Raw genomic sequence first — 26,350 nt, 5'->3', positions numbered from 1 at the left:
AGTATAACCAGTTTTGCAAAGTCGCAACCAGCATCCATTCAGTTAAGCTCTTTTGGAATTTCTCAAAAAAGGATAAAAAACAATAAATGACACAGTTGAAATATATTGGCTACTGTGGTGTGGATTATCTATAAATTTTGGAATAAATGACTTTTCTATTTTTTTTCTTATTTTCCAGAGTACTTTGCATTTAAAATTTAGATCTTCTTACATGGAAGAGGTCAAATCCAGTTATAGCAAAACACCTTTACAGCAGAGGCCATATAACCAAAAAGTCCAAAGGCCCAGCCCAGTGGACCATTTACTTCAATGATGTTCAGTACAAAATTCCACTGCCACTAAAGACTTTGGAAAGTCCCTTTTAAGTTGTAACAGGATTTGACTATTAGTGTGGATTTTGATAACCCTTCTTTAGTTAACTTAATAAATGTTCTTTGAAGCTTCATCTTGTTATAGAGAAGTACACTGCTTTCTTGCACCCTTAAATTTTTGTCTGGGCTTTATAAAGAGGATTATATTTCTGAATGTCTTAGTATGTTGCTGTCTTTTTACCTGTCTGGGGTTGCCTTCAGATGTGGGTGGGGACTCATTTATAAAAAGTCCTAGGAAGACCTTAAGTTGAAATTAGCTCTCCAATTTTCGAGTCCTTTCCTTTGGCGCAATAAACTTTGGGCCTAAAAAGAGGTAATTTGGGAGGTTGGCTGCCTCTCTGCAATGGGCCATTATAAGCAGAGCAAAATTTTATTTGTCCTTTTTGTGGGGGATGGAGTTTTTACTTTGTCCCCTAATTGATAATATTTAGGATTTTTGATTATAGCTATCTCAGAATTCTTTAGTCTAAGAGATAGTTTCAGGTTTTTAGGCAACAAAGTTGGAATGTTATCTGTTGCCCTTCTGGGCATTGCTTTGATGACTTCTGTATAAGTAATGAGTGTAGCCTAATTTTCTGTCATGTGCTACCTAGCATATACATTTCTGACAGTCAGGTGGATTATCTTGAAATTTTAGACAAAGTTTCTGCCTCCTTGGAAAGCTCTACATCTCCTTGTGATTGGAGTGTGGGTTTCAAGATTCCAGAAGGTGGGTGTCTTCATTTTCTATTTTCAATGCACTCTAAGATGACCTGCTTACAGGTTCTCTGAGGCAGACTTCAATTGCTCTTGTGCTAACTTTGCTTTGATAAGGACTAAACAGTTAATTCAATTTCCAAATGATGTAGTTGTCAAAATGTTTCATAATCTTTTAGCCACTACAAAATGACATTTAAGTGGATAAGTTTAATTTGAAATGTCTTTCAATATATATTGAAATATCTGAAGGCACCTCTAAAATTTGGGTGATGACAGAGGTACAGATTATAAAAATTATGGAATTGAGTGGGTGGTATGCTGTGAGGAATACAGAAATGAACAGGAAGATACACGACTGACTGGCTTTTTTACCTTTCAGAGCTTGAGAATTTATAAAGATTTATAAAGGTGTTGATTCTTCCTTTTGGTTGTACCCTACAGGCTTGTATAAACTGGCATAAAGATGGCATATTTCAATATCTGGTGTACTCATTGTAACTTGAAAAAGAAAGTATCTGAAGTCACATTGAAGTCTGGGAGTGTCAGATTGCATTTTACGGCATTAGTTTTATTGTCCTTTGTCATTATTTGCAATAATTTTGCCCATAAAAACCGAAATAGTGATGCCTGTATGGCCCTTTGAAAGTATATAATATTAATATGTGCAAATTGGGTCAAAATTGGCTTACTTAAGAGAAATTAGTGTATTTAATGGCAACTTTTTTATATGATCCAACACTAATACTTAAAGTATTCTATTGTAACTTTGATTCTATTACTGTATGTTTTGGATTACAGTTATACTTAGTTGGCCAGATATGATAGAACTTTTAAATAAAGTTCACGGGACTTCCCTGGTACTCCAGTGGTTCGTGACTCTGTGCTGCCACTGCAGGGGGCATGGGGTTCGATCCTTGGTCAGGGTTAAGATATATCCTGCATGCTGTGCAGCATGGCCAAAAAAAAAAAAAAAATTTAAAAGTTCAGGTTTTGATTTATACCTACCAATAAGTTCTCTCCTTGTTAAAGCTTTAGCTGACTGTCAAGAAAGGTCATTATAGTCCCTCTCACTCAAATGATTCATTGTCAACTGGCTGCTGATTTTCAGTAGTAGAAGGCAAAGGTGGGGTGTTGTTTGCCTTACCTAGGAATTGTTTTTCCATAAGTGATTATGTATCATTGTATGATAGTAAAAATAGCAAAATATATCTGACCATAAAAGGAAGTATATTTTTTGCATATTCTTAAATCAGCAAGATAATGGTGACTTTTTTCTTCTCAGGAGGAAAAAAAGCAAGAGCAGAAGTCGTAGTCATGAACGAAAAAGAAGCAAAAGTAAGGAACGGAAGCGAAGTAGAGATAGAGAAAGGAAAAAGAGCAAAAGCCGTGAAAGGAAGCGGAGTAGAAGCAAAGAAAGGAGACGGAGCCGTTCAAGAAGTCGAGATCGCAGATTCAGAGGCCGTTACAGAAGTCCTTAGTATGTAACTATAATTATGATCATATTGGTTTGAGAGATTTTTCTGGGTCTACAGATAGCAGCGTAACAGGAGTGACTTGAATTGTGGAATTTTATTTTTCAATATGATTAGTTAAAAAGTATTAAATAAGGATTTTGGCATTGAAAAGTCCAGTAGAAATGCATTGTGTGGACAGATACATGTTTGTTTTACTAGGCATGCAGAACATTTTCTGTTACTCCATCTAAAAATATTACTGTGTGCCAATTCAAACTAAAGCACTAAAGTGCTTTTAAAAAAAAGATTTGATATTGTAGTGCCAAATATGTGAAAGCTTAAAGGTTTGTGAGCTATCACAGTATCCTTTACTGAACATAAAGTTTTTAAAGCTCAGATGGATACAAATTGCAAATATGTATAGTCAGTCAAATACATAGTTAACAATCTTGTCTGTGTGGCTGTTTTCAGCTGAAATGACAGACCAGTTGTGAATTTAGTGCATGCTTCTTGATAATGATCACACATCTTTGTATTTAAGGTGTTTTAATAGTAAGAACGCACTAAAACTGCTTTCGAAGGTTGAATCACTATGGAAATTCTGATGTGGTTAAACATGTTGGAAATGTTTTCGTTAATAGTAATTTTTAAAAAGCTAAAATGTATTAATGACTTTGGGAAGAGCCTTCTTGCAACTCTTTAAGCAGTTCAGTCTAACAATCCCTAGTGATTTATGATGGTCTTTCCTGTTAGTAAATATATTGTTGTAAACTGTGGGATACGTTAAAATTAACAGTTTTAACGTTAAAACTTGAATGGATTAAGATTGAATTCAAAGACAACAGTCCTGAATCAGAGCCTTGGCTCTTTAAATTGGTTAAACACTCTAAGAAACATTCTTAAGCTTTAGTTTTCTCATCTTTTAAGAAGGAGGTAACCACTGACAGGCTATTGAGTCTTGAATGAGAAGAGAATGTAAATTAGAGCACCCACAATACTGTTATTGATGAAATGTTTTGTTATTATTTGAAGCCAATAAAGTTAGTAATACTTGGAGTTCTGATTCAGGTTTTTCAATAAAAAGGATTCCACTCCTTGTTCTCTAAGGTCCTCTTAGCTGACTATTTTATAAACTTTTTAACAGCTTAAAAAGGACCACAATGTTATTTTACGTCTGAGTGCTTTATTAGAAAATACTTTGCTTTTTGTCCAATTGATCAAAATTTACTGCATTCTTTTTTACCAGAATGAACTAAATAGGGGGGAAGGATTGCTTTAATAAATTCTGAATATTATTATCTCTGATCAGTGATGAATACTTCAAGTCAGCCTGTGATTCTGGTCTGACTTAAACTCACTTGGTTCTTATGTTTGGTTTCAGGTGATTTTTAACTACCAAGGCAGTAACTGAAACTTTTATAATTGAAGGGGAAAGGAAATAGCTTATAGACTCTTATTTGTCCAGTAAATATATATTCTTAATGATCACTTTTAGTGTGCTTTGCAAAGGACCCATTTAATACAATTTTATTTGGAACTGCTTGGGTGTTATACGTGCACATAGAGTCCATGAAAACAAATCCAAATGTGGATTGAAGACCACTATATATTTTCATTTTGCTACCCATCTGGTAAAGGATAGCAGGATGAGCACTAAGGGACATCTGATCTGACCTTTTAACTTAGTTTGGTCTTTCAGAATAAAAGGGCCATAAACTACTGGGCCATTTTAGAATATTGTAGACTACAGAATAAAGCTTTTTAAAAAGTTACTGTTGTGATCTTTTTCGAAAACACTCCTTTAATAATATCAAGTCCCGAATAAAGAATTTTCCTGAGGGATTGATGAACTTCCTTCCTTCACATCTTTACCATGGACTATTTTGTCGAAAAGAACTGAGGTGTGTGACATGCTACATATGCTTATATGCAGTCTTGGAGACTTACTGTTAAATGAAAAAGTTGGGAGTTTCATGATTATGGAAAGAATTAGTTCCTTTATATTTTAAAAGAAACTCCTCAAGGGAATTCCCTGGTTAGCACTCTGCGTTTTCACTGCCTGGGGCCTGGGTTCAGTCCCTGGTTGAGGAACTAAGATCCCACAAGCCATGCGGTGTGGCCTGAAAAAATAAAAATAAAAAAAGAGTTCCTCAAACAAGAAGACATACATGAATATTGTATATGTATGTATATATGAGCACATGTATATTCCTTAGGAAGGATCTGCAAAGATGCACACCAAATTGTTAATTATAGTTAGTCCTGGTGTGAGGGAAGTTCAGGATAATTTTCACTTTGTGTCTTTTTTTCCCCCTAAATCTCAGGAACGTATTCATAAATACGTAGTTCAAGAGAACTAGACTGAAAATTGAGCATTTTCAGAATATTAAAAATCTTGAGGCTGTAACCTTTGGTCTTGGCACCTCTCAGTGGTCCAGGATGGATAACTGTAAGAGCAGTTTGCCTGGGATAGAGTTAAGAGAAGAAAAAGTCTCTTTATTTCCTCTTCATAATTGAGGTGGAAAACAAGCAGCCTAAACAATGTTAAACTTGCTGGAGAGCGCATGAACGCGATCTTAGCAAGACCCTAACCCTGTAACTAGTGTAATTTTGTGTTTCCTTTTTAGCTCCGGACCAAAATTTAACAGTGCCATCCGAGGAAAGATTGGGTTGCCTCATAGCATCAAATTAAGGTTTTTAAACATACTTCTGAATTGTTTAAATTGTTTTTCAAGGAACTAACGTGGTGTACTTGTTTGGGTAACTTTTGAAACTTTTTAACTTGCAGCAGACGACGCTCCCGAAGCAAAAGTCCATTCAGAAAAGACAAGAGCCCAGTGAGGTAACTGTTGTCCCTATTTCTTTTGTTTTATACTTTTAGCTTTTATAAAGTTTTTACAACTTATGTTACTGCTAAATTTAATGACAAATAGTAATTTGGATCATATTAAATCTTGATTCATTTTGCAGTTACAGTATTATTAATTTTTAAAAGATTTATTTATTTTTGGCTGAGTTGGGTCTTCATTGCTGCACGCGGGCTTTCTCTGGTGGGGGCAAGCGGGGGCTACTCTTCGTTGTGGTGCACGGGCTTCTCATCACGGTGGCCTCTCGTTGCGGAGCACGGCTTCTAGGCGTGAGGGCTTCAGTAGTTGTGGCTCACGGGCTCTAGAGCGCAGGCTCAGTAGTTGTGGCGCACGGGCTTAGTTGCTCTGCAGCATGTGGGATCTTCCCAGACCAGGGCTCGGACCCATGTCCCCTGCATTGGCAGGCGGATTCTTAACCACTGCGCCACCAGGGAAGTCCAATTCTAGTGTTATTATTACTATTTTTCTTTTTTTTCTTTTTTCTTTTTTTTTTTTTTTTTTTTGCGGTACGCGGGCCTCTCACTGTTGTGGCCTCTCCCGTTGCGGAGCACAGGCTCCGGATGCGCAGGCTCAGCGGCCATGGCTCACGGGCCTGGCCGCTCCGCGGCATGTGCGATCTTCCCGGACCAGGGCACGAACCCGTGTCCCCTGCATCGGCAGGCGGACTCTCAACCACTGCGCCACCAGGGAAGCCCCCAATTCTAGTATTATTAATGTGAATTTTTAAGTTTTCAATAACTTGCATGTGAGAAGAACAGAGCAGAAATTCCCACTTTAATGTGTAGATGCTACATGTGCTTTTATTTCCCTTTTATAGTAGCTAAAAATTTTTTTTAACATCTTTATTGGAGTATAATTGCTTTACAGTGGTGTGTTAGTTTCTGCTTTATAACAAAGTGAATCAGTTATGCGTATACATACGTTCCCATATCTCTTCCCTTTTGCGTCTCCCACACTCCCTATCCCACCCCTCTATGTGGTCACAAAGCACCGAGCTGAACTCCCTGTGCCATGCAGCTGCTTCCCACTAGCTAGCTATTTTATGTTTGGTAGTGTATATATGTCCATGCCACTCTCTCACTTTGTCACAGCTTACCCTTCCCCCTCCCCATATCCTCAAGTCCATTCTTTAGTAGGTCTGTGTCTTTATTCCCGTCTTACCCTTAGGTTCTTTGTGACCTTTTTTTTTTTCCCTTGGATTCCATATATATGTGTTAGCATACGGTATTTGTTTTTCTTTTTCTGACTTCACTCTGTATGACAGACTCTAGGTCCATCCACCTCACTACAAATAACTCAATTTCGTTTCTTTTTATGGCTGAGTATATTCTCTTGTATATATGTGCCACATCTTCTTTATCCATTAATCTGATGATGGACGCTTAGGTTGTTTCCATCTTCTGGCTATTGTAAATAGAGCTGCAATGAACATTGTGGTACATGACTCTTTTTGAATTACGGTTTTCTCAAGGTATATGCCCAGTAGTGGGATTGTTGGGTCGTATGGTAGTTATATTTGTAGTTTTTTAAGGAACCTCCATACTGTTTTTCATAGTGGCTGTATCAATTTACGTTCCCACCAGCAGTGCAAGAGTGTTCCCTTTTCTCCACACCCTCTCCAGCATTTATTGTTTCTAGATTTTTTGATGATGGCCATTCTGACTGGTGTGAGGTGATATCTCATTGTAGTTTTGATTTGCATTTCTCTAATGATTAATGATGTTGAGCATTCTTTCATGTGTTGGCAGTGTGTCTAAAATTTTTTAATGGTAGCTGTAGAAAACTTTAGCCTTGACTCACCTTTGGAGTTAATAAATTTTAAGTTATTGAAATAACTTCTTGTGGGAAAGTAGTTGAAATAGTCATGAGTTTTATCATTTGGCTCCATTACTTGAGAAAAGTATTTAATTTCCAAAATCGTAACCGAGTTGACTTGATTTCAAGTAGTAATATTATGTTTTTGAGTGTTTCTGCGAGGTATTTTACTCTTAAAAAAAGATAAGACTGATCTATCCAGTCTACCATTTTGGTTCAAGGAATGTTTTGTTAACATGATAGCATTGTTTTTTTGTTCTGGCTTCCCTTAAAAGGTACCTTTTAACTTTTGAGTCTACTTGTTTGACATATTCTAACCCTAGAATTTAGTGATAGCCTTAATGTTCTTAAAGGCGCTCTTCGTAACAGATACTGAGTTTTTGTTTAATATTTAGTTTTCTTTCATGGGAAAACTCCCATTTAGTTCTCATTCTTTGGATATAGTCAGCTTTGTACCGCTGTGTTACGGTAATAGGTTTAAAATTACTTGCAGATTTCTCAAGGGGATGTAACATGAGTTTTGTAAAGTTCTTCCGGAGAATGTCCAGAACATGGTTAAGGAAGAGCATGTTTATGCTTACATTTTTAAGGATTTACTTAGAACCTTAATCTTAGTAGAATTATTTATAATAATGTCAGTAGACAATGTTATTTTTCCTTGACGTTCATTAAGTTAAATTTATCTCTTGTGCTCTTTTACTTTTCTCACATATTTGGGCACTTTTAGTTTCCTCTGTAAATTTAGAAGTGTACACCATCTATTTGTAAGCGTGAGTAGATTAAATCCCACTATTGTTATTCGGCTAGATAATCTCTTGCTTTTCATTTTTGACTTGCTAATTGTTCCTGTCTCTGTATTCTACAACCATCAAGTAGTTTTTCGGGTATTGAATTTGTAGAGTCTTAGTAAGACTGATCTAATTCTGATAAACAGCTGCCTCAGTATTCCATGTATCTGTCTCAGTTTGTGAAAAAAAATTCTTAGAGTCAAATAGTTTTCATCATTTGGGGTTTTACTCTCAAGTTTGTCATTTGTGATTATGAAACTTAATTTTATTTTATGATTTCCTTTTGGGGAAACATCCTTTCTACTAATTTGGACCAGTCCAACATTAGTGTGGACTCAGGGGTTATTACTTGTGACTGTCATTAAACTCTCAGGCTTCTGATTGGCCCTTTATTATCCTGGAGAGAGTACCATTTGTAAGATTGAGAGGCCAGTGGACTTTGGTCCTGATAATGTAAGATACTATCAGAAGAAACATTTAGAAATTATCATCATATTGAAGGCATTGAGTCACACTGAATTATGTTATGGACATTTTATATACATCATAGTTAAAATGGGCTTGGGAGTAATGACAAACTGGTTTCAGGAAAGTTTATTCTGTTTACTGAAAATGTGCATTAAGAGTTATTTTAAAAGAATAAATTATAAAGTTAATTCTATATTCTTTACCCCTATTAGGGAGCCTATTGATAATCTGACTCCTGAGGAAAGAGATGCAAGGACCGTTTTCTGTATGCAGCTGGCAGCAAGAATTCGGCCAAGGGATTTGGAAGAGTTTTTCTCCACAGTAGGAAAGGTAATCTAAGCCTATTTACAGAGCTAATTTAAGTAGAAACTGCAAACAACATTTTAGCAATTGTCAGTGTGACAGATAAAATTAGAAAACATCTAAATACATTTTTTTGTTTGGTGGAATTTAGTTAGGGAATTTTTTTTTTTTTTTTTTTTTTTAGTATTTATTTATTTGGCTGCATCGGGTCTTAATTGCGGCATGCAAACTTAGTTGCGGCATGTGGGATCTAGTTCCCTGATCAGGAATCTAACCTGGCCCCCTGCATTGGAAGTGGAGAATCTTAGCCACTGAATGAAGTCCAGGGAATTTATTTTTGATACCATTTCTTTTTGCCTCACTTGGAAGTTAATAGTGTTGGAATTGATGTATGTTGATAAATGAATTGGGCCTACAAATTTACCTATTTAAAAAAATCTTTTTAATGGCTTGCTTTGCAATATCATTGATATGCCTCTTTTGTCTTTTGAAATTATTATACTTACTGTGAATGGTTGCACAAACAGAACCTAAAGTGTGTGTTTTCTTTTTAGGTTCGAGATGTGAGGATGATTTCTGATAGAAATTCAAGACGTTCCAAAGGAATTGCTTATGTGGAATTTGTCGATGTTAGCTCAGTGCCTCTAGCAATAGGATTAACTGGCCAGCGGGTTTTAGGAGTGCCAATCATAGTACAGGCGTCACAGGTAACTTTTTTCTTGGTTAAGAATTTGATCATTGGTAGTGTTAGAAACTTGTTTTTTAGAGTTGTGTTGTAACGCCTTGAGCCTTACACAATCACCACTTCCTACCATAAGTCAGATGGTCTCAGGGTAGCTTTTTAAAAAAAAATTTGCCTTGATTTCTTTGATAATTGTGTGTTCTTAATAACATCCTGTTCCATTTTAATGTAAGTTGTAAATACTTATTTCATGGAAAAGACTTGGGAACTTGTTCTAGAATTTTACTGATTTGTGATGACTTCTTATTTGGGGATAGAAGCATCTAAGAACATGTTTTCCCCTTCCGATCTTTTAAATGGAATGGTTTTGACATTTTTAGTAAATTTAATATTTTCACTGTTTTAAAATACATACTTGCGAAAGATTTTATATAATGTTAAGAATAGTTTGAACAGCTAGCTGTTAGTTCTAGCATTTCTTGAAAGTAAGATGTTTCAGACTAATTTGGAGAATGTTTTTTAAGATAATCCAAATTATGATTTAATTCCTCTTTGCTGATGCTCCACAATAAATTGAGTGTTGCCTTTGTAAAAATGAAATTAGTGTTAATATTTTAGTTCATTTAGGTATGGAAAAATTGGGATATATCATTCTACTGAGTATATATATATATATATATTTTTGTGGTACGCGGGCCTCTCACTGTTGTGGCCTCTCCCGTTGCGGAGCACAGGCTCCAGACGCGCAGGCTCAGCGGCCATGGCTCATGGGCCCAGCCGCTCCGCGGCATGTGGGATCTTCCCGGACCGGGGCACGAACCCGTGTCCCCTGTATCGGCTCTCAACCACTGCGCCACCAGGGAAGCCCCTTTATTGAGTATATTAACGTGAAAATAGTTTTTTGATTTTTCATCAGTACCTTTTTGTACTAAGAAACAAGTTGATTTCTGTGACTACCTGATAACTTAGATTTTTTAAATGGAGAATATAGGATTTAAAGAATTTATTTTTGGCCTTGCTGAGCGGCTTGTGGGATCTTAGTTCCCCCACAAGGGGTTGAACCCGGGCCATGGCAGTGGCAAAAGCGCCGAGTTCTAACCACTGGACTGCCAGGGAATTCCTGAGGATTTAAAGAATATTTTTTGAGCAATACAAAATAACAGTTGTTATGTTCGTTCCTTTTCAAACCCCTGAAACAAATACTCCTTACAACTCCTGAAAAATCTGGTTACTCATCAAGCTTTTACATCATTTTGTAGTTAGGCACAAAATTTGTAACCAGATCTTAAGTGAAATTCCAGTTTCACTGTTAAGCTGTAACTGTGGTCAGATTACTACCTTCTATCTCTAAAAGACGATGGTAGGTCCTACATAGTGTTTTAGTAGTATATAATATTGGGTACTTATCATTTGATCATATGTCACAGTAAGAAAAGAATTGTTAGGAAGCAGGCTGGGGGGAATCATTGCTCAATTCATTTCCCATGATGGAGGACAAACCTAATAGTGTGTACGTTGGCCTGGCAAAGGGCTCAGAAGAATCACATTGATAAATGAGATTTTGAATTCATTTAACTTTAACCTCCTATTATGCCCCAGTTTGTTAAAGGAGTTTGTGTTAGAGTATAAATTGAGAACTGTTTCCTTTGAGAAGTACTTGGTATGGGAAAAAATGACTGCTGAACTGAATGGTTTACTTGGTTTGATTTATATTGATGTTAATCCTTTTAAGATGGACAGCCAGTTGGTGTACTGTACGTTGAGTAACAGTGATATTGAGAGCACATGAATAATGAGTGTATTTAACACTTCCAGGAGATAATCTTGTATTTCCACATTTGGCATATCTGTTACCAGGATGCTGCTTTAGACTGGCATAATGTAGGGTTTTTTTTAATTTTTTAAAAAATTTTATTATTTAATTTTGGCTGCATTGCGTCTTTGTTGCTGTGTGCAGGCTTTCTCTAGTTGCGGTTAGCGGAGGCTACTCTTGGTTGTGGTGCGCGGGCTTCTCATTGCGGTGGGTCCTCTTGTTGCGGAGCACAGGCTCTAGGTGCTCTGGCTTCAGTAGTTGTGGCACGTGGGCTCAGTAGTTATGGCTCGCAGGCTCTAGAGCAGTGGCTCAGTAGTTGTGGCGCATGGGCTTAGGTGCTCCGTGGCATGTGGGATCTTCCTGGACCAGGGCTCGAACCCGTGTTCCCTGCAGTGGCAGGCGGATTCTTAACCACTGCGCCACCAGGGAAGTCCCCAATATTCTTTTATGTATGACTTACACTTAGCATAATTTGATATCAGTTGTCATTAAGCAAACCTAAGGTATGAGTGGGATTTGCTACTCTGCTCAAAATGGTATTTATTCATTCTTAAGTGGATGTGTGATGTGCCTTATGTGTTGTCTTAACTAACTTGTAGGCAGAAAAAAACAGAGCTGCAGCGATGGCAAACAATCTACAAAAGGGAAGTGCTGGACCTATGAGGCTCTATGTGGGCTCGTTACACTTTAACATAACTGAAGATATGCTTCGGGGGATCTTTGAGCCTTTTGGAAGGGTAAGTCCCAAGTTTTTTAGTGGATCCTAAATCTTGAAACAAATGTAACTGCACAATAATTTATTTGCTTTGTCATGTTTCTAAGAGATTAATGTTAGGATTGGAGTGGTTCTATAAAGTTTTTGAGACAACTTAGATCAAGATAGTTTCCCTGAAGATAGCATTTGAAGACAGAATCTGTCAACATTTGTAATGCTACAGTGAAATGCATAGTATTAGCTTCAATTATTAAAAAATCGACCTGAATGATAAAATGTACTGTGCATTGGAGCAAGAGATTTTTTTTTCTTGGTTTGTTTCTTAGGATAGTATTTCTTACTGAAAATTTAAGGGTATATAAGCTTCTCTGTACTTAATATGTAAGGAATTAGAATTAGACTGTTTATGCCCATTTAGTCCTCTTTTTTTTTTTTTTTTTTTAAAGAACTCAGCTTTTTATTGAACGTGCTACTAAAGAGGTTTAGTCAAAAAGACCAAAGCTCATGTCATCATCAGACTCTTCAGATTTCTCTTTCTTTGCTTCCACTTTCTTCTCAGCTGGGGCAGCAGTGGTGGAGGGGGCAGGACCTCCTGCTGGTGTAGCACCAGCTGCTGGGGCAGGTCCACCTGCCCCCACATTGCAGATGAGGCTCCCGATGTTGACATTGGCCAAAGCCTTTGCAAACAAGACTGGCCAGAAAGGTTCAACATTTACATCGGCTGCTTTAATGAGGGCATTGATCTTATCCTCCGTGACTGTCAACTCATCGTCGTGTAGGATGAGGGCCGAGTAGATGTAGGCGAGCTCCGAGACGGTGCGGGCGAGGGCTAGGCAGGGTCTGCCGGGCACGGTGCTAGTTGCTGGATGAAGTGAGGGCCTCACCCCAACGCGGCCTTAGCTTCCTCGGAAGGACTGAGCACCTTAGCGGAAGCTGAGGAAAAGGTTTTTCTTTTTTTTTTTTTATTGAGATAAAATTGATACAGCATTGTCTAAGCTTAAGGTGTACAACATAGTGATTAAACTTACATGCATCATGAAATTATTACAATAGGTTTAGTGAACATCTGTCATCTCATACAGATACAACATTAAAGAAATAGATAACAAATTTTTTTCCTTTGTGACGAGAACGTTTAGGATTTACTCTTGAGCCTTAATTTATGGTATACAGCAGTGTGGTGATACACTACATCCCTAGTACTGATTTATAACTGGAAGTTTGTACCTTTAGACTACTTTCATCTAACTCTTCCCTCCGCCCTCCACCCCCGACACCTCACCTCTCTGTTAGCCATAAATCTGATCTTTTTTTCCATGAGTCTGTTTTTGAAGTACAGTTGAATTGCAACACTAATAGTTCCTGGTACACAACATAGTAATTTGATTTTTTTATGCATTTTTTTCAAAAGAATCACCAGGGTAAGTCTAATTCTCCTCATTTTAGAAGAGATGTTAGAATAAATGTTACTAGTAGGCTGTGCTCTGGTTTAAAAAATTCATTGTGTGGCCATGAATAAAAAGCTTGGTTCCTGTCGTACCTTGTCCACTACTTAATCTTTATGGCCCTTGGATATACATTTCGTTGTTTTCTTTCACTACCCCACTCAACCCCTTTGTTAAACTGTTTTATGTGTCAATAATGATAAAGTTGGGGTGTTGAATTTTGTGGGTGCTTTATATTTATTGGAAATATACACATATTAATGGTGCACAAATCATAATTGTATGAGTTGGTCAGTCATTACAAAATGAATACGTTCTTGAAACAACCAGAACATGAAATATAATATGTGGGTGCTGTTTTTTAATTGTTCATGCTTCCTTTGTATGACCGAGTTTGTTGGGATATTGTGATGTAGTAAATACAGTTCCCTCAGTTAAGGTGAACAATCATTGCTTTGTAGCATATTCACAGTGTTGTGCAACCATCAGCCACATCCCATTGTTCTTAGTTATGCCAACATTTCAGGCAATTTATTGTGTCTGGCATAATTGAGAATTAACATTTGGTGTATTTTAGCAAAGGGGAAGAAAAAAGATTGATTTAGTTTTTAACATTGTATTCTGCAAAGGATTTAAGATTTTTAGTGGGTTTTGATGCAAAAGACTCCCCAGTGCATAACTTCGTGTTTAGGAAGTTCCTCGGCCTCTAGAAAGATTTTTTGGGTATGAGGGATTGTGATATGTTTTCTATTATGTTTTAGGGGGAGCCATTTTAAAATCATGTTTCAAGGGGTAAAATACTTTTGCACCCCTTTTTCATTTATATAAATAATAATTGTGGTTTTCATTTTTAGATTGAAAGTATCCAGCTCATGATGGACAGTGAAACAGGTCGATCCAAGGGTTATGGATTTATTACGGTAAGCAATTAACCATGATTAACATGACTTAAAAGTTTTTGATTTGAATAGCGTAGTGTAAAGCTTTATTGGTTATTGATAGTGGGGAAGGAGGTAAGGTTAATATTTTCAAGTGGTTTAACTTATTTTGCTGTTAGTAGCCAATTCTTAGTAGCTAAAGGTGTCCACCAAATGTGAAACTTAAAGCAGTTTGCTATCATTCTGTTTATGGTCAGTTTGGTTAGCCAACTGTTCATGTAATTGAAGTCATTCACTCCTTTAGGATTTCTTCAGTCTCTTTTGTGACACAGGATGTTAGTTGCATAAAGGTCTCTTGGAATTCTCTTACTTTTTATATGGACACGTCGGACAACTATGACCAGGATTGCCTTATTAAAAGTGTTTGTAGCTGACCGTTGAAGCCCAGTGCCTGAATAGGGTATGAAGTGGCAGCTTGGAATAATTGTGAATAATTGTGAATGGAGGTGCCCTTTTAAAAGTAAATATTAATGTTCATGATGCAATCCAGTTACATGAGAACAGTTTTTCAAATTATTTTTTAACCTTGGAAAGTGCTGGAAACACATTTTTAGTTTAAAATACAGATAGTTGTCACCATTGCTGCCATTATACACAAAAAAATTTTAAAAATATAGAGATCCCAGATTTTATCAAGAAATTACAATTGTGTCTTATAACCAAATTTAGATAAAATTGAAACCTATTCTGTAGTGATAATACGTTCCACCGTTCAGTGGGATTTTATCTACCTCAGTGTGTGTTGGTGAAAAGAAAAAAGTTATAAAACACCAACATGCTAATTTGTTACTAGTAACATTAGCATGATCTCCCCTTCCCCCCAAAAAAAGGTGTTCAAGGGATTTTACATGCAACTTACAAATATTTTCTCCTACTGTCTAAAGTATTTAGTGTTCTATGTGCTAGATTTAGTGCTTGAATATTTGCTCACTGGCCATATTTTCACTAGAACACTACTAAATGTCATGTAAACAATGAAGACATTTTGCAGAGCATTTTAATTTTTTAACATAAATCAAGTATGAACTATTTCCTATGATTTACTGATTTGTATGCAAAGCTAGATTATGTAGGGACTTTCCTGGTGGTCCAGTGGCTAAGACTCCGAGCTCCCAATGCAGGGGCCCCAGGGTTTGATCCCTGGTCAGGGAACTAGAGCCCACATGCCACAACTAAGAGTGTGCATACTACAACAAAGCTCCTGCATGTGGCAACGAAGATCCCGCCTACCACAACTAAGGCTTGGTGCAGTCAAATAAATAAAGAAATATATTTTTTAAAGCAAGATCATGTAAATCTACATGGTTCTGTTGTGTGTGTAAATGTTTTTATATTTTGTAACTACTATCTGTAATTGTTCCCATCTCAATAATGGAAAAAAATTATTTTTAAACAATTCAACATTCTGATGAAAGATGAAGCTGTGGAATTAGAATATAGCCCGTTCTTCCATTATATTAAAACCAGATTGTGTGAATTAAAGTTTTATTGTGTCTGCATCCTGAAATTAAGACTAATACTTACTTAACTGGCAATAAAACAATGACTCAGAATTTTGTATTAAAAATTAAGTTTTGTATTAAAAACCTGAGTTGAACTTTTTTTCTTTTTCTTTTTTATTTATTTATTTTGACTGCATTGTGGTATGTGGGATCTTAGTTCCCTGACCAGGGATGGAACCCATGCCCCTGCAGTGGAAGTGCAGAGTCTTAACCACTGGACCACCAGGGAAGCCCGAGTTGAACTTTTAATTTTCCTGAATAGTGTGCTTTTAAGAGAGAAAAGAAGCAACATTTTAATTTATTCCAGCATATTAAAAAGGGTTTTGATGTTTGAAAAACTACTTTTCACATTTTGTTACTGAGATTCTTTATTCCCAAAGACAGGTATCATTACTTGATAATGTCTTGCCCTTTAAACCACCACATTAATAAATCTAATATGTGTAAACGTTGGTGGTCTGATAATTTAGGTTATATTACTTATAGCTTGAACTTGTTACTTTATCATCCTTGCAGATGTAATTATTGAATATACTAGCTTTAATAAGTAAGGGTTTCTTTACCTTGCATATGTAAATAATTGCTGGACTTTTTATCCCCCTCTCAATTGTATAGTTTTCTGATTCAGAATGTGCCAAGAAAGCTTTGGAACAACTTAATGGATTTGAGCTAGCAGGAAGGCCGATGAAAGTTGGTCATGTTACTGAACGTACTGATGCTTCCAGTGCTAGCTCATTTTTGGACAGTGATGAACTGGAAAGGACTGGAATTGACTTGGGAACAACTGGTCGTCTCCAGTTAATGGCTAGACTCGCAGAGGGTAAGTTTATCCTAGTGTTGTGAATGATTTGTTGATACCGTAATGAGAAAGGTAACCATGCAGACAAATAAATGGAAAATTATTTTTTCTTATTTTGGTGTTGACTGTTATCCTTGGGCGGCACATGTGGTTTCATAGGTGAAATTCATTGCCTTAATTATAATGGAATCTACTTTATGATGGTGCTTTTTGAGTACCACAGCATATGTTACAGGATTTCTTTTGCTTTCTATTATATCCTCATACTTCAGAATAAATTTAGTTGCAGTGCTTAATACTATGTCCTGCCTGTACAGTTGGCCTCCCATATCTGTGAGTTCTGCATCTGAGTACGGAGGGCAGACTGTATCACGCCACTTTATATGAGGGACTTGAGCATTTGTGGATTTTGATACCCGAGGAGATCCTGGAAAATGTCACCTGCCCTGCTACCAAAGACCACTGTAATTTGTTTTAATGAAGTGACTTTCGTATTAAGCAACCAGAAAACTAGGATTTTCCCACTCTTAAAGCAGGGACGTTAAGACCTATTCTTTTACAGGTACAGGCTTGCAGATCCCACCAGCAGCACAGCAGGCTTTGCAAATGAGTGGCTCTCTGGCATTTGGTGCTGTGGCAGGTAGGAATTGAATCTTTTCTATTTGAAATCATTGTTTTTTCACCTAATTCGAAAATTTGCCAAATTTTTGCATTTAAAAGGACTTACTGAGAATTCAATTCATCAAGTACTTTTAACTTACAGATTTCAAGAGTTCATGTAAGGAAGTGGTGATACAGGACATAATTATCCACTCATAATAAACTGTCAGGGTATTTTTGAACCCTGCATACCAATTTTTAGTTGAAATTGCTGTTGTATTTTGGGTTTGTTTTGATTGATTGATTGATTTTTTTGGCTGCATCAGGTCTTAGTTGCGACATACGGGATCTTTTGTTGCAGCACGTGGGCTCCTCTCTAGTTGTGGCATGCGGGTTTTCTCTCTAGTTGTGGTGTGCAGGTGTCAGGGTGTGTGGGCTCTGTAGCTTGCAGCATGCGAGCTCAGTAGTTGAGGCGCGTGGGCTTAGTTGCCACGTGGCATGTGGGATCTTAGTTCCCTGACTAGGGATCTTACCCGTGTCCCCTGCACTATAAGGCGGATTCTTTTACCATTGGACCACCAGGGAAGTCCCTGTAAGTTGTTAAGTCTCTTTAAGTCTGTCACTTGTATTGAAGACCAAAAAGTTTATATTGTTTCAAAGGAAAAATAGTTTCTGTAATGTTTTTGTTTGGAAAGCTACCAGAGGCCTTTGAATCAAGCTTTATTTAAAATAATTACAGTGTTAAGAGTGCAGAGAATACTGCTTTCCTAATTAGAACATACTACAGTTGATCCTTGAACAACATGCGTTTGAACTGCAAGGGTTTTACTTACACATGGATTTTTTTCAGTTGTAAATACCACATGGTTAAATCCATGAATTTGGAAGGACTAAGGATATAGAGGGTCTACTATAAGTTACGTATGGGTTTTCAACTGCTCAGATGGTTGGTGTCCCTAATCCCCAAGTTGTTCAAAGGTCAACTGTATTTTGAGATTTTGAGTTATAGAATGAAGTGCCTGGAGAGGTGAGGAAAAGAGGGAGAGAATTGATAGTTTCTTACGATTATGTAACAATGGGTTTAGTTTATGAATCACATTGTTTTCTTCTCTTTTGTGGCTCAGGTACTTGAAATTAACCCAAATCTGTGAGCTAGGATAGTATTAAATTTTGAGATGTTGAAGTCTTGCTTTTAGAATATCTGAGAAGAACCGTTTGTAGTTTGTACTTTAGATGACAAGAAACACTAACCCAAGAAAGTATGGCAATATAAGATCATGGTACTGCAGCTGAATATATAAAAAGTTCTGTGTGGTTGCTTCATGATTTCCTTTTCAATTGAAAAGCCATTAATAGGATCGTTTCTGCATCTGCATTATTCTTTATAGGGGGCACTTCTGTGTTTTCCTTTTTTTAGTGACTTCGAAAGTTTGTGAGTACTTTAGGGTCTTGTGCTTCCTTTCAAACCGATATATTTTGAAATCTGATAGGTAGTTGTTTAAAATTACTGACAATCATGTTAGTGTATTCATATGAGAAGGAGAGTTATAACTATTAATGCATTTCTGTATTTATGAATAAATTATTGTTTTGATTTAAACAAGTATTAGACATTTAATTTCTTTGCAGTGAACACGTAGTCATAGAATGTCACGTACTGTAATTGAAGATACTAAAGGAAACCCATCACTTCAGAAATATATCCTAGTCTCTGGTTTGACAGTTAACTATTTTACCTGAAAACTGTATCCGTGTGTTGCTTCCCATTGTTCAGGTCATTCTTTCAATAATTTAGAAAAATGCTAGAGTGTTTACCGTATTCTAGATATTTCACTAGAGGCTGGTGCCTTTAGGGATTTAATACAAATACATATGATTCATTTCTAAACAATCTTCTGTTATATCCTGGCTGCTGTATCAAATGTGTTGATTTGGTTTGTAAACAATATCTTCGCCTATAGTTTTTCAGTGTTAGACATTATTACTTCCCTAAGCCATTATTTCTCTTACGATGAATGAAGAATGACTGTACTTCCCTGGGCACACTTAACTGGGTAGTTTATATTAAGGCTGAAAATTCTAAATGTCCATGGATTGCTTAAAATAGCCATTTAGTTAATTATTTGTTATATTCCCCCTTTTTAGTGTTGATAGATGATTTTAAAGTTTCGTACTGTTTTCTTAAAACTTCCAGTAAATTGCTATTACTACTGAATTACTAATCAGCACTCTATTTTAAGGTAAATATTTACATAACTGGGTATTTTTCTTCTGTCGTTAAAACCTTACACATTCCTTGTTAAAATAAGATAAATCACTGGTGTTGATGTCAATATTTGAGGCCCTTGTTGCCGAAGTTCTTAAAAGTTGTTTTTTGAAACCAAGAGTGGCCTATCACTATATCCACATGTCTTTATTCTGGAAGTTTAATGGGTCTTTTCTAAGATAAGTTAGTTCTTATCTGTATGAAACCCATGCTTTGTTTCCTAACTTGTTACAAATGACCTGAAGAACCATTTTTGAAATTTTGATTTATATACACTTAATATAGCATGGATTTCTGATATCTATACATTTTTTCCCATTTTAGGGAAAAAAAGACAAATTGCTTTATAATTTAAAGTTTATTGACAATGTTCCTATGGTCATATCTTCAAGTTCCTTCAGTATACACCAGTTACATTTCTTCAGCTCCCTGGGATGCCAGTTTTGAGCACCTAGGACCCAGGTATTCTTACATCCCCATGTGACTTGGGCTGCAGATCCCTTTTCATTTTTGCCTATGTTTTATGATCATTTTGTATACTCAACAAGAAGCCCAAATGGTAATAAAGTATTGCAGTTGAATCACGTGTTACTGAAAATTAGGTTACTGAATTCAAACAATTTCTATGTTGTATATATATCTATAATTTTTAAACTGCAAGATACCTTTGGATACTGTGACATTTTCTTCACGTTTCACACTTGCTGCTGCTTTCACTTGATGGCAGCTTTCTCTTAATTGGCCTTCTCATGTAGAATTTTAATGATTATATGAGAAAATATATTGGTAGAAATCACCATTCTGTTTATTTTTAATACAGACTAGATGGTTAGATTTTTCTTGTACTACATATAGTAAATCTGATGAGATTTCATTCCTGCCTCATTAAATTTCCAGAATAGGCCAGGAAATCAGACCTAATAAAACTACCACCTTCTGGGCTGGACATGACAACTTAAAAGAACTTAAATAATATATACATATGGTTAGAATGGGGTTTTTCACTACTTAATCAGTAGATTATTGAAAGTGTTTGACGTGTACTGTTGCAGTATTTACTCTTTCACCATAAACTTCTAAAGTTTAAAATGCTTACTGACACTGATAGAACAATAAATAGTTGAATATCCCAAGTACTTGGAATTGAATTCTCAAGATCAGGGTTTTCATGCATTTTTCTGACCGGTGTGCTTCCCTTTCCCCATTTCCCATTATTCCCATGTGAAGAGTAGTATAGTGGAATGCCTTTGAGATGTGGAAGAGTTCTAGGAATAGGAATAGAGAGGCATAAGTTTCCTAGGATAGGAGGAAAGAAAAAGGCCCCACAGCCTTGTCAATGAGGAATGGGGAAGGAGGTTTGGCTGCCAGGTTTTACTATAAGTTCATTTTGATAAACCCTGCTACCATAGTCCTCTTTTATTAATGCTTTCCTGACATTTACCCTGTTAGTTGAGGCTCTTCATTGTTCCTGCACTGAGCTGTAGAATTCTCTTTTGTTATAGATTTGCAAACAAGACTTTCCCAACAGACTGAAGGTGAGTTGAGTTTTTTATTTGTTTTTGAAGTGGATGTTAATGTAGCAGGACATAGTTGTGTATATATATTTTATCATAATTACTACTGTAGTTTGTATTTTGGGCCCAGTTTTGTCAGAATGACATACAGTGTCATTAACAGTAAGCCAGAAGGCCTAATCCAAGTCATTACAATTACATGAATAAAGATGATAAATGTCCATGCTTTTTTTGCTATAGCTTGCTTAGAATTATTTTCAACTTTGTATGCCTATCTTTGTGTTCTGATTGTACATTTTATATAGATGTCAGAAAATGAAACTTGTCATTTTGGTAGACAAATCTTTTAGAACATGGAGTCTGTGAACTTAATATAAGGTTAGGAAAAACTAACTCCAGTGATTTGTGTAAGCAGTACCAAGCAATGAGATTATCCAGAACTAAATTGCATGCAGATTTCAGAGATTGTGAAACAATTTATAAAATAGGCTATTTTCTTAGTTTTCAATTATCAAGTAAATCTCTGCCACTTAATATAGCATTTTGTTGCAGTAATTTGGTATCTTATAGGATATACTTAAAGTCGTTTAGGTAAATGATTCTGTATGAAAAAGGTCTTTTCTTGTTCCTTGATAGTCAGGAATTAAATGTGTATCTTAATTTTTTCAGCAAAAGAGACAATTGTACTCAATCTTTTTTTTTTCCTAACAGATTTTTAAAAGTAGAACTGGTGGATTTTCCTCTTAGTTATATTTCTATGCTGAATTCATTGTGTTCTGCATTCATCTAGGTTGAGCTGGAATATTTCCATGATATATTTTCTAATATTTTTCAGTATTCATAGCATACAGTGACCTTCTAGTGTTTTTTCCAAGCATACTTCATTCCATTTGTTTATGATAAAGGTACACAGTGGGCTTCATTTTTTTATTGTAATATAAGCACACTTGCATCTTTAACTTTCTTCAATAGAATTTGACGTTAGTTATCTTAGCATTTTTATTTTCATACAAAGTTTTATGAAAGACAGATACTTGTTTATTGAAGTAAACTATAAAGAAGCAAAAAGTACTTGTTACTCTATCAGAAACTATCTTTTTTATGATGTATTTCATGCACAGCCCTAGTTTTTATTCAGTGGAATGTTTCTTATACTTACTCAGGTTATTGTTCATTTTAATTACCATAATTTCTAATGCACTGTTTTATCCATAGCTTTGTTTATTATTGTTATGTATTGGAATGAAATTTGGTCAAATATTATGATTACGGTGAGTTCTGTAACAGCTACTGGTAATGTTTTCTAAGTCACATAAAAGCAATGGAGCAACTGTCTTGGAAAATGCACTTCAAACTTAAAACCAACATTGGTTTAAATTTGCTCCTAAGTATTAGTGTCCAGTAGTTTTTTATTTTTAACAATGACTATTATAGATACATATTACTCTTTTTAGTGTTTTCTCCTGCTAGAACAGACCTAATCATTTAAAAAATATTAATTTGATGTTGTAGGTTTTACAGTCCTAAGATGTTAAATCTTAAATACTTGGATGGTTTTATGTATATTATTTTTAAAACTTCATCCTTTTATAATGTTTATATATTTAAAAGAAAATATGTAACTATATATTCATAGGCAGAAACATAAGAAATAAAACATGGTATAGATTTAGTTGGCATTTTAATATTGTATTTGCATCATCCCCTGCTTCTCAGGGTATTAACTCCAGCAGTCCTACGAAATCAGTCTTGTTTTTATTTTCTTGTTTGTATTATTGATATTTGTCTAATTGAATGAATTTTCACTACATTTAAGGTTTAACTTCCCTTCTAAAAACAAAAGTCCCAACTTAGGATCAGCTGTCTCAAATACTAAGTTGCCTTAGCTTTCTGGCAGCTAAAATGGGGTATTGTTATATACACTGATGTTTGATAGCATTATTGAATATGGTGAATTAGTGAAGTGACTGACTACCCTAGTTTCACCCTGTGGGTCCAGTGGTTATATTGGGCTTTGTTTTATTCATAGGGATATTCTGATGCATTTTCCATGAAACTGATTTCTCCCTTTCTCTTTTTTTTTTTTTTAGCTTCAGCATTAGCTGCAGCTGCCTCTGTTCAACCTCTTGCAACACAGTGTTTCCAACTCTCTAACATGTTTAACCCTCAAACGTAAGTAATATACTTTGGTCAAGTTCAAAAGGGTATGCTGTGAAATCTTTAATGTTTAACTTGTCTAAGTTAACATTTAGCATGTTTTCAACATATTTCATAGTTCAAACACTGCCACAATTTTGATCCTTTTAGTATAATTATTTTTCTGCACATTATGAATTATTTCCCTTGAATGTGTTTGTAAGATTGGAATTCATTTGAAAACTTTGTAGATTTTATGTTTTCCATTTATATCTAGTAGTTTTCTGTGAAGTTTGTATCAGTATTTATTTGTATCACCAGTATACAAATATACTTTTCCTAGTCCTATGAAATGGTGATAAACTTGGTATAAGTATATTTGAAAGATGTCAATTAACCACTTAAATGTTAAGCAAATGATTTTTAAAGTAACACACTTAAGATTTTTTAGACAGATTGGAATATATGTGTATCATTTTATAAGTTTGAGTAGTGTCTCATAGATTTAATACTTTGTTACAGAGAAGAAGAAGTTGGATGGGATACAGAGATTAAAGATGATGTGATTGAAGAATGTAATAAACATGGAGGAGTTATTCATATTTATGTTGACAAAAATTCAGCTCAGGTATTTTGTTACTTTCTTGTGTCTTAATTTTCACACACTTGGGGCATATTATGATCACTGTTTTTCCTTAGAGCGTGTTGGGGTTTTTTGTTTTCTCCTGAGAGAAGCTTTAGCATACTGACTAAATACACCCCCTACGAAATAAAGACACTTTTAAAATAGTTCAGGTCATCATGTAGCATTATTGTTGCTGGTTAGTGTTCAAAGGTTGCCATGAAATTCTGGCACCTTGATTTCATTCTTCAGCAGCTTTCACATCATAGAAGATAGTAACAAGGCCAGTTTTGGGGATGATGAAGTATTTTCAGTGAATTTCTAGGTTATATATATTGGCTAGTGGAAAAGTTATAGAGCAGTTTTTCTATAGGTAACTTGAATAAACCTATTGGAATCCATGTTGTATATCACACCTTTAACCTTTTTTGTTGTATTTTAGGGCAATGTGTATGTGAAGTGCCCATCAATTGCTGCAGCCATTGCTGCTGTCAATGCATTGCATGGCAGGTGGTTTGCTGGTGAGTTTGACCTTTTTTCTGAGTGATTGTTTTTAATGGTCTAATCTAAGTGAAGAAGCTAAACGACCATATGTGTTTCTTTCAACAGGTAAAATGATAACAGCAGCGTATGTACCTCTTCCAACTTACCACAACCTCTTTCCTGATTCCATGACAGCAACACAACTACTGGTTCCAAGTAGACGATGAAGGAAAATATAGTCCCTTATGTACATAGCTTTTTTTCTTTCTTGAGAATTCATCTTGAGTTATCTTTTATTTAGATAAAAATAAAGAGGCAAGGGTCTGCTGTCATTTGTATACAGTTCCTGTTACCTTGAAAAAATAAAAATGTTAACAGGAATGCAGTGTGCTCATTCTCCCTAACTAGCAAATCCCACTGTATACAAAGCTGTTCTCTTGTTCTGCCTTTTAAATGTACATGTAGAAAATTACATTAAGGATCTATAGAAATAGCTCTAGGGGAACAAATGTGCTTAACATAAAAAGGCAGACAGGGATGTAATGATGTTTTTAATGTTTCAGAAGCCTAACTTTTTACACAGCAGTTACATTTCACTAATGTTGATATTTGGTTAATGGTTTAGCAGAGGTTTCTGGAATACATAGTTTATGGAAATTCAAGACAGCTAAAAGGGCTGTTTGATTAACATCTCATCTTGCATTCTGATCAACTGGCAAGAAAAGGAGATTTCAAAATTACATTTCTGGATGGTATCTTTTCAATTAATGTATCTGTAAAAGTTTCTTTGTAAATATTATGTGTTTGGGTGTGTCTAAGATTCCAAACAAAATGATCCCTGCATTTCCTCAAGATGTTTAGTGACAGTCTGGTAAGCAAAGCAGTCTGAGCAAGAAATAGGAAATGCAGAAATAGGTTTTGTCTGGTTGCATATAATCTTTGCTCTTTTTAAGCTCTGTGAGCTCTGAAATATATTTTTGGGTTACTTCAGTGTGTTTGACAAGACAGCTTGATATTTCTATCAAACAAATGACTTTCATATTGCAACAATCTTTGTAAGAACCACTCAAATAAAATTCTCTTAAAAAGGCCACAAGAAATCTTCATTTTTGAAATGTTTTAAAGTCACAGAAACTTGGAAATAGAATATTAGTTTCTTTGACTTTTTAGTTGCCTCTTTGGGAAAATTCTTAGTGAAACTGTTGCCCTCAAGTTGTCCCTCTACATTCCTCTGTATCAGTCTTAGTACCGTACTACTTATTTAGGGTATTATATCAAAACTGAGGAACTTACCAAAAGAAAACCAAACTGATTTGACCAGGCCTCAAACCTGGGCATCCTTAAGTCTCTCCTACGTTTTCTGGACGTATTTGTGGGGGAAAAAAATGCCTTGTTATTTAAAAGCAAATACTGGAGAAAATGGTGTAAGTTCAAACTGGTTTCCCAAATTGATTTAACTGCATTTTTGAGCTTTAACTTTACTTGGGGAGCAACCCTTCATGATTTGTACTCTGAACTCTGCTTCAAGTTTTTGTGTCTAGGTTGAATCTTTTGAGTAGGGGATGTTGCTGCTAATTGCTCCTTCCAATACTGATTTCCTCACCTGCCTGAATTTCTGTTACTACTGTATTGATTTGTTAGGGCTGAATCATAAGTATTACAGGTTTATTCAGATATCAAGATAACTCAGTTTGAATTTAGAGGCATCACAGTTTTCTACCAACCCTTTTGAGGGATGTTTGTAATTCCCTTACTTGCTTCAGTTATTTAACCTGAAGAAAAATTTCAAGATTCAACTTTATTTTTGAACACCAAGCAGCAGTGTTATTGGGTGGCAGAGACATACATAATGCCAACTTTTTTCTTTCCAGATTATCTCCTAGTAATTAAAAATGTATTCTTGGATCAAGTTACTATCAGGTTTGTTCTGTCATTCCTTTCTAGGGAACTGGGCCAGCAAAGGTGCCTTCAGATGTTATTTAATCTCATCTGTTAAGACGTGGCAAAAATTTGCCCACCACCAAAGAATGAAATTTGGGTTGTAGGGCTTCCCTGGTGGCGCAGTGGTTA

General features: G+C 35.7%; 2 protein-coding genes across 5 annotated transcripts in view; one reads left to right on the top strand and one right to left on the bottom strand.

Moving 5' to 3' along the window:
• RBM39 (RNA binding motif protein 39) overlaps positions 1–26,145 on the top strand; it is a 31,193-nt gene extending 5,048 nt beyond the window's left edge. Inside the window, exons 4-17 of one of the 4 annotated variants that reach the window (XM_082669951.1) lie at positions 2,353–2,547; positions 5,152–5,217; positions 5,313–5,366; positions 8,675–8,792; positions 9,320–9,472; positions 11,860–11,997; positions 14,275–14,340; positions 16,476–16,680; positions 17,222–17,299; positions 21,028–21,060; positions 23,130–23,211; positions 23,698–23,803; positions 24,240–24,318; positions 24,407–26,145. In XM_082669951.1, coding sequence (XP_082526077.1) covers positions 2,353–2,547; positions 5,152–5,217; positions 5,313–5,366; positions 8,675–8,792; positions 9,320–9,472; positions 11,860–11,997; positions 14,275–14,340; positions 16,476–16,680; positions 17,222–17,299; positions 21,028–21,060; positions 23,130–23,211; positions 23,698–23,803; positions 24,240–24,318; positions 24,407–24,507 — 1,474 coding nt within the window. In that variant the 3' untranslated portion in view covers positions 24,508–26,145. Of the gene's footprint in view, positions 1–2,352; positions 2,548–5,151; positions 5,218–5,312; positions 5,367–8,674; positions 8,793–9,319; positions 9,473–11,859; positions 11,998–14,274; positions 14,341–16,475; positions 16,681–17,221; positions 17,300–21,009; positions 21,061–23,129; positions 23,212–23,697; positions 23,804–24,239; positions 24,319–24,406 lie in introns of all 4 variants that reach the window. The other 3 variants (XM_082669950.1, XM_082669953.1, XM_082669952.1) reach the window with 3 other exon arrangements.
• LOC309832222 (large ribosomal subunit protein P1-like) lies at positions 12,417–13,906 on the bottom strand (the record flags this gene model as incomplete). Its single annotated transcript, XM_082669850.1, has 2 exons — positions 12,417–12,837; positions 13,891–13,906. The coding sequence occupies 2 exons, from the start codon at positions 13,904–13,906 to the stop codon at positions 12,458–12,460; spliced, it is 396 nt and encodes a 131-aa protein (XP_082525976.1). The 3' UTR covers positions 12,417–12,457.
• Positions 26,146–26,350: the final 205 nt, after the last annotated feature.

The sequence above is a fragment of the Grampus griseus genome, assembly GCF_964374135.1.
Source record: "Grampus griseus genome assembly, chromosome: 14".
Lineage (NCBI taxonomy): Eukaryota > Metazoa > Chordata > Mammalia > Artiodactyla > Delphinidae > Grampus > Grampus griseus.
Note: the sequence above shows the minus strand (reverse complement) of the source record. Positions and strands in the feature narration are given on the sequence as shown.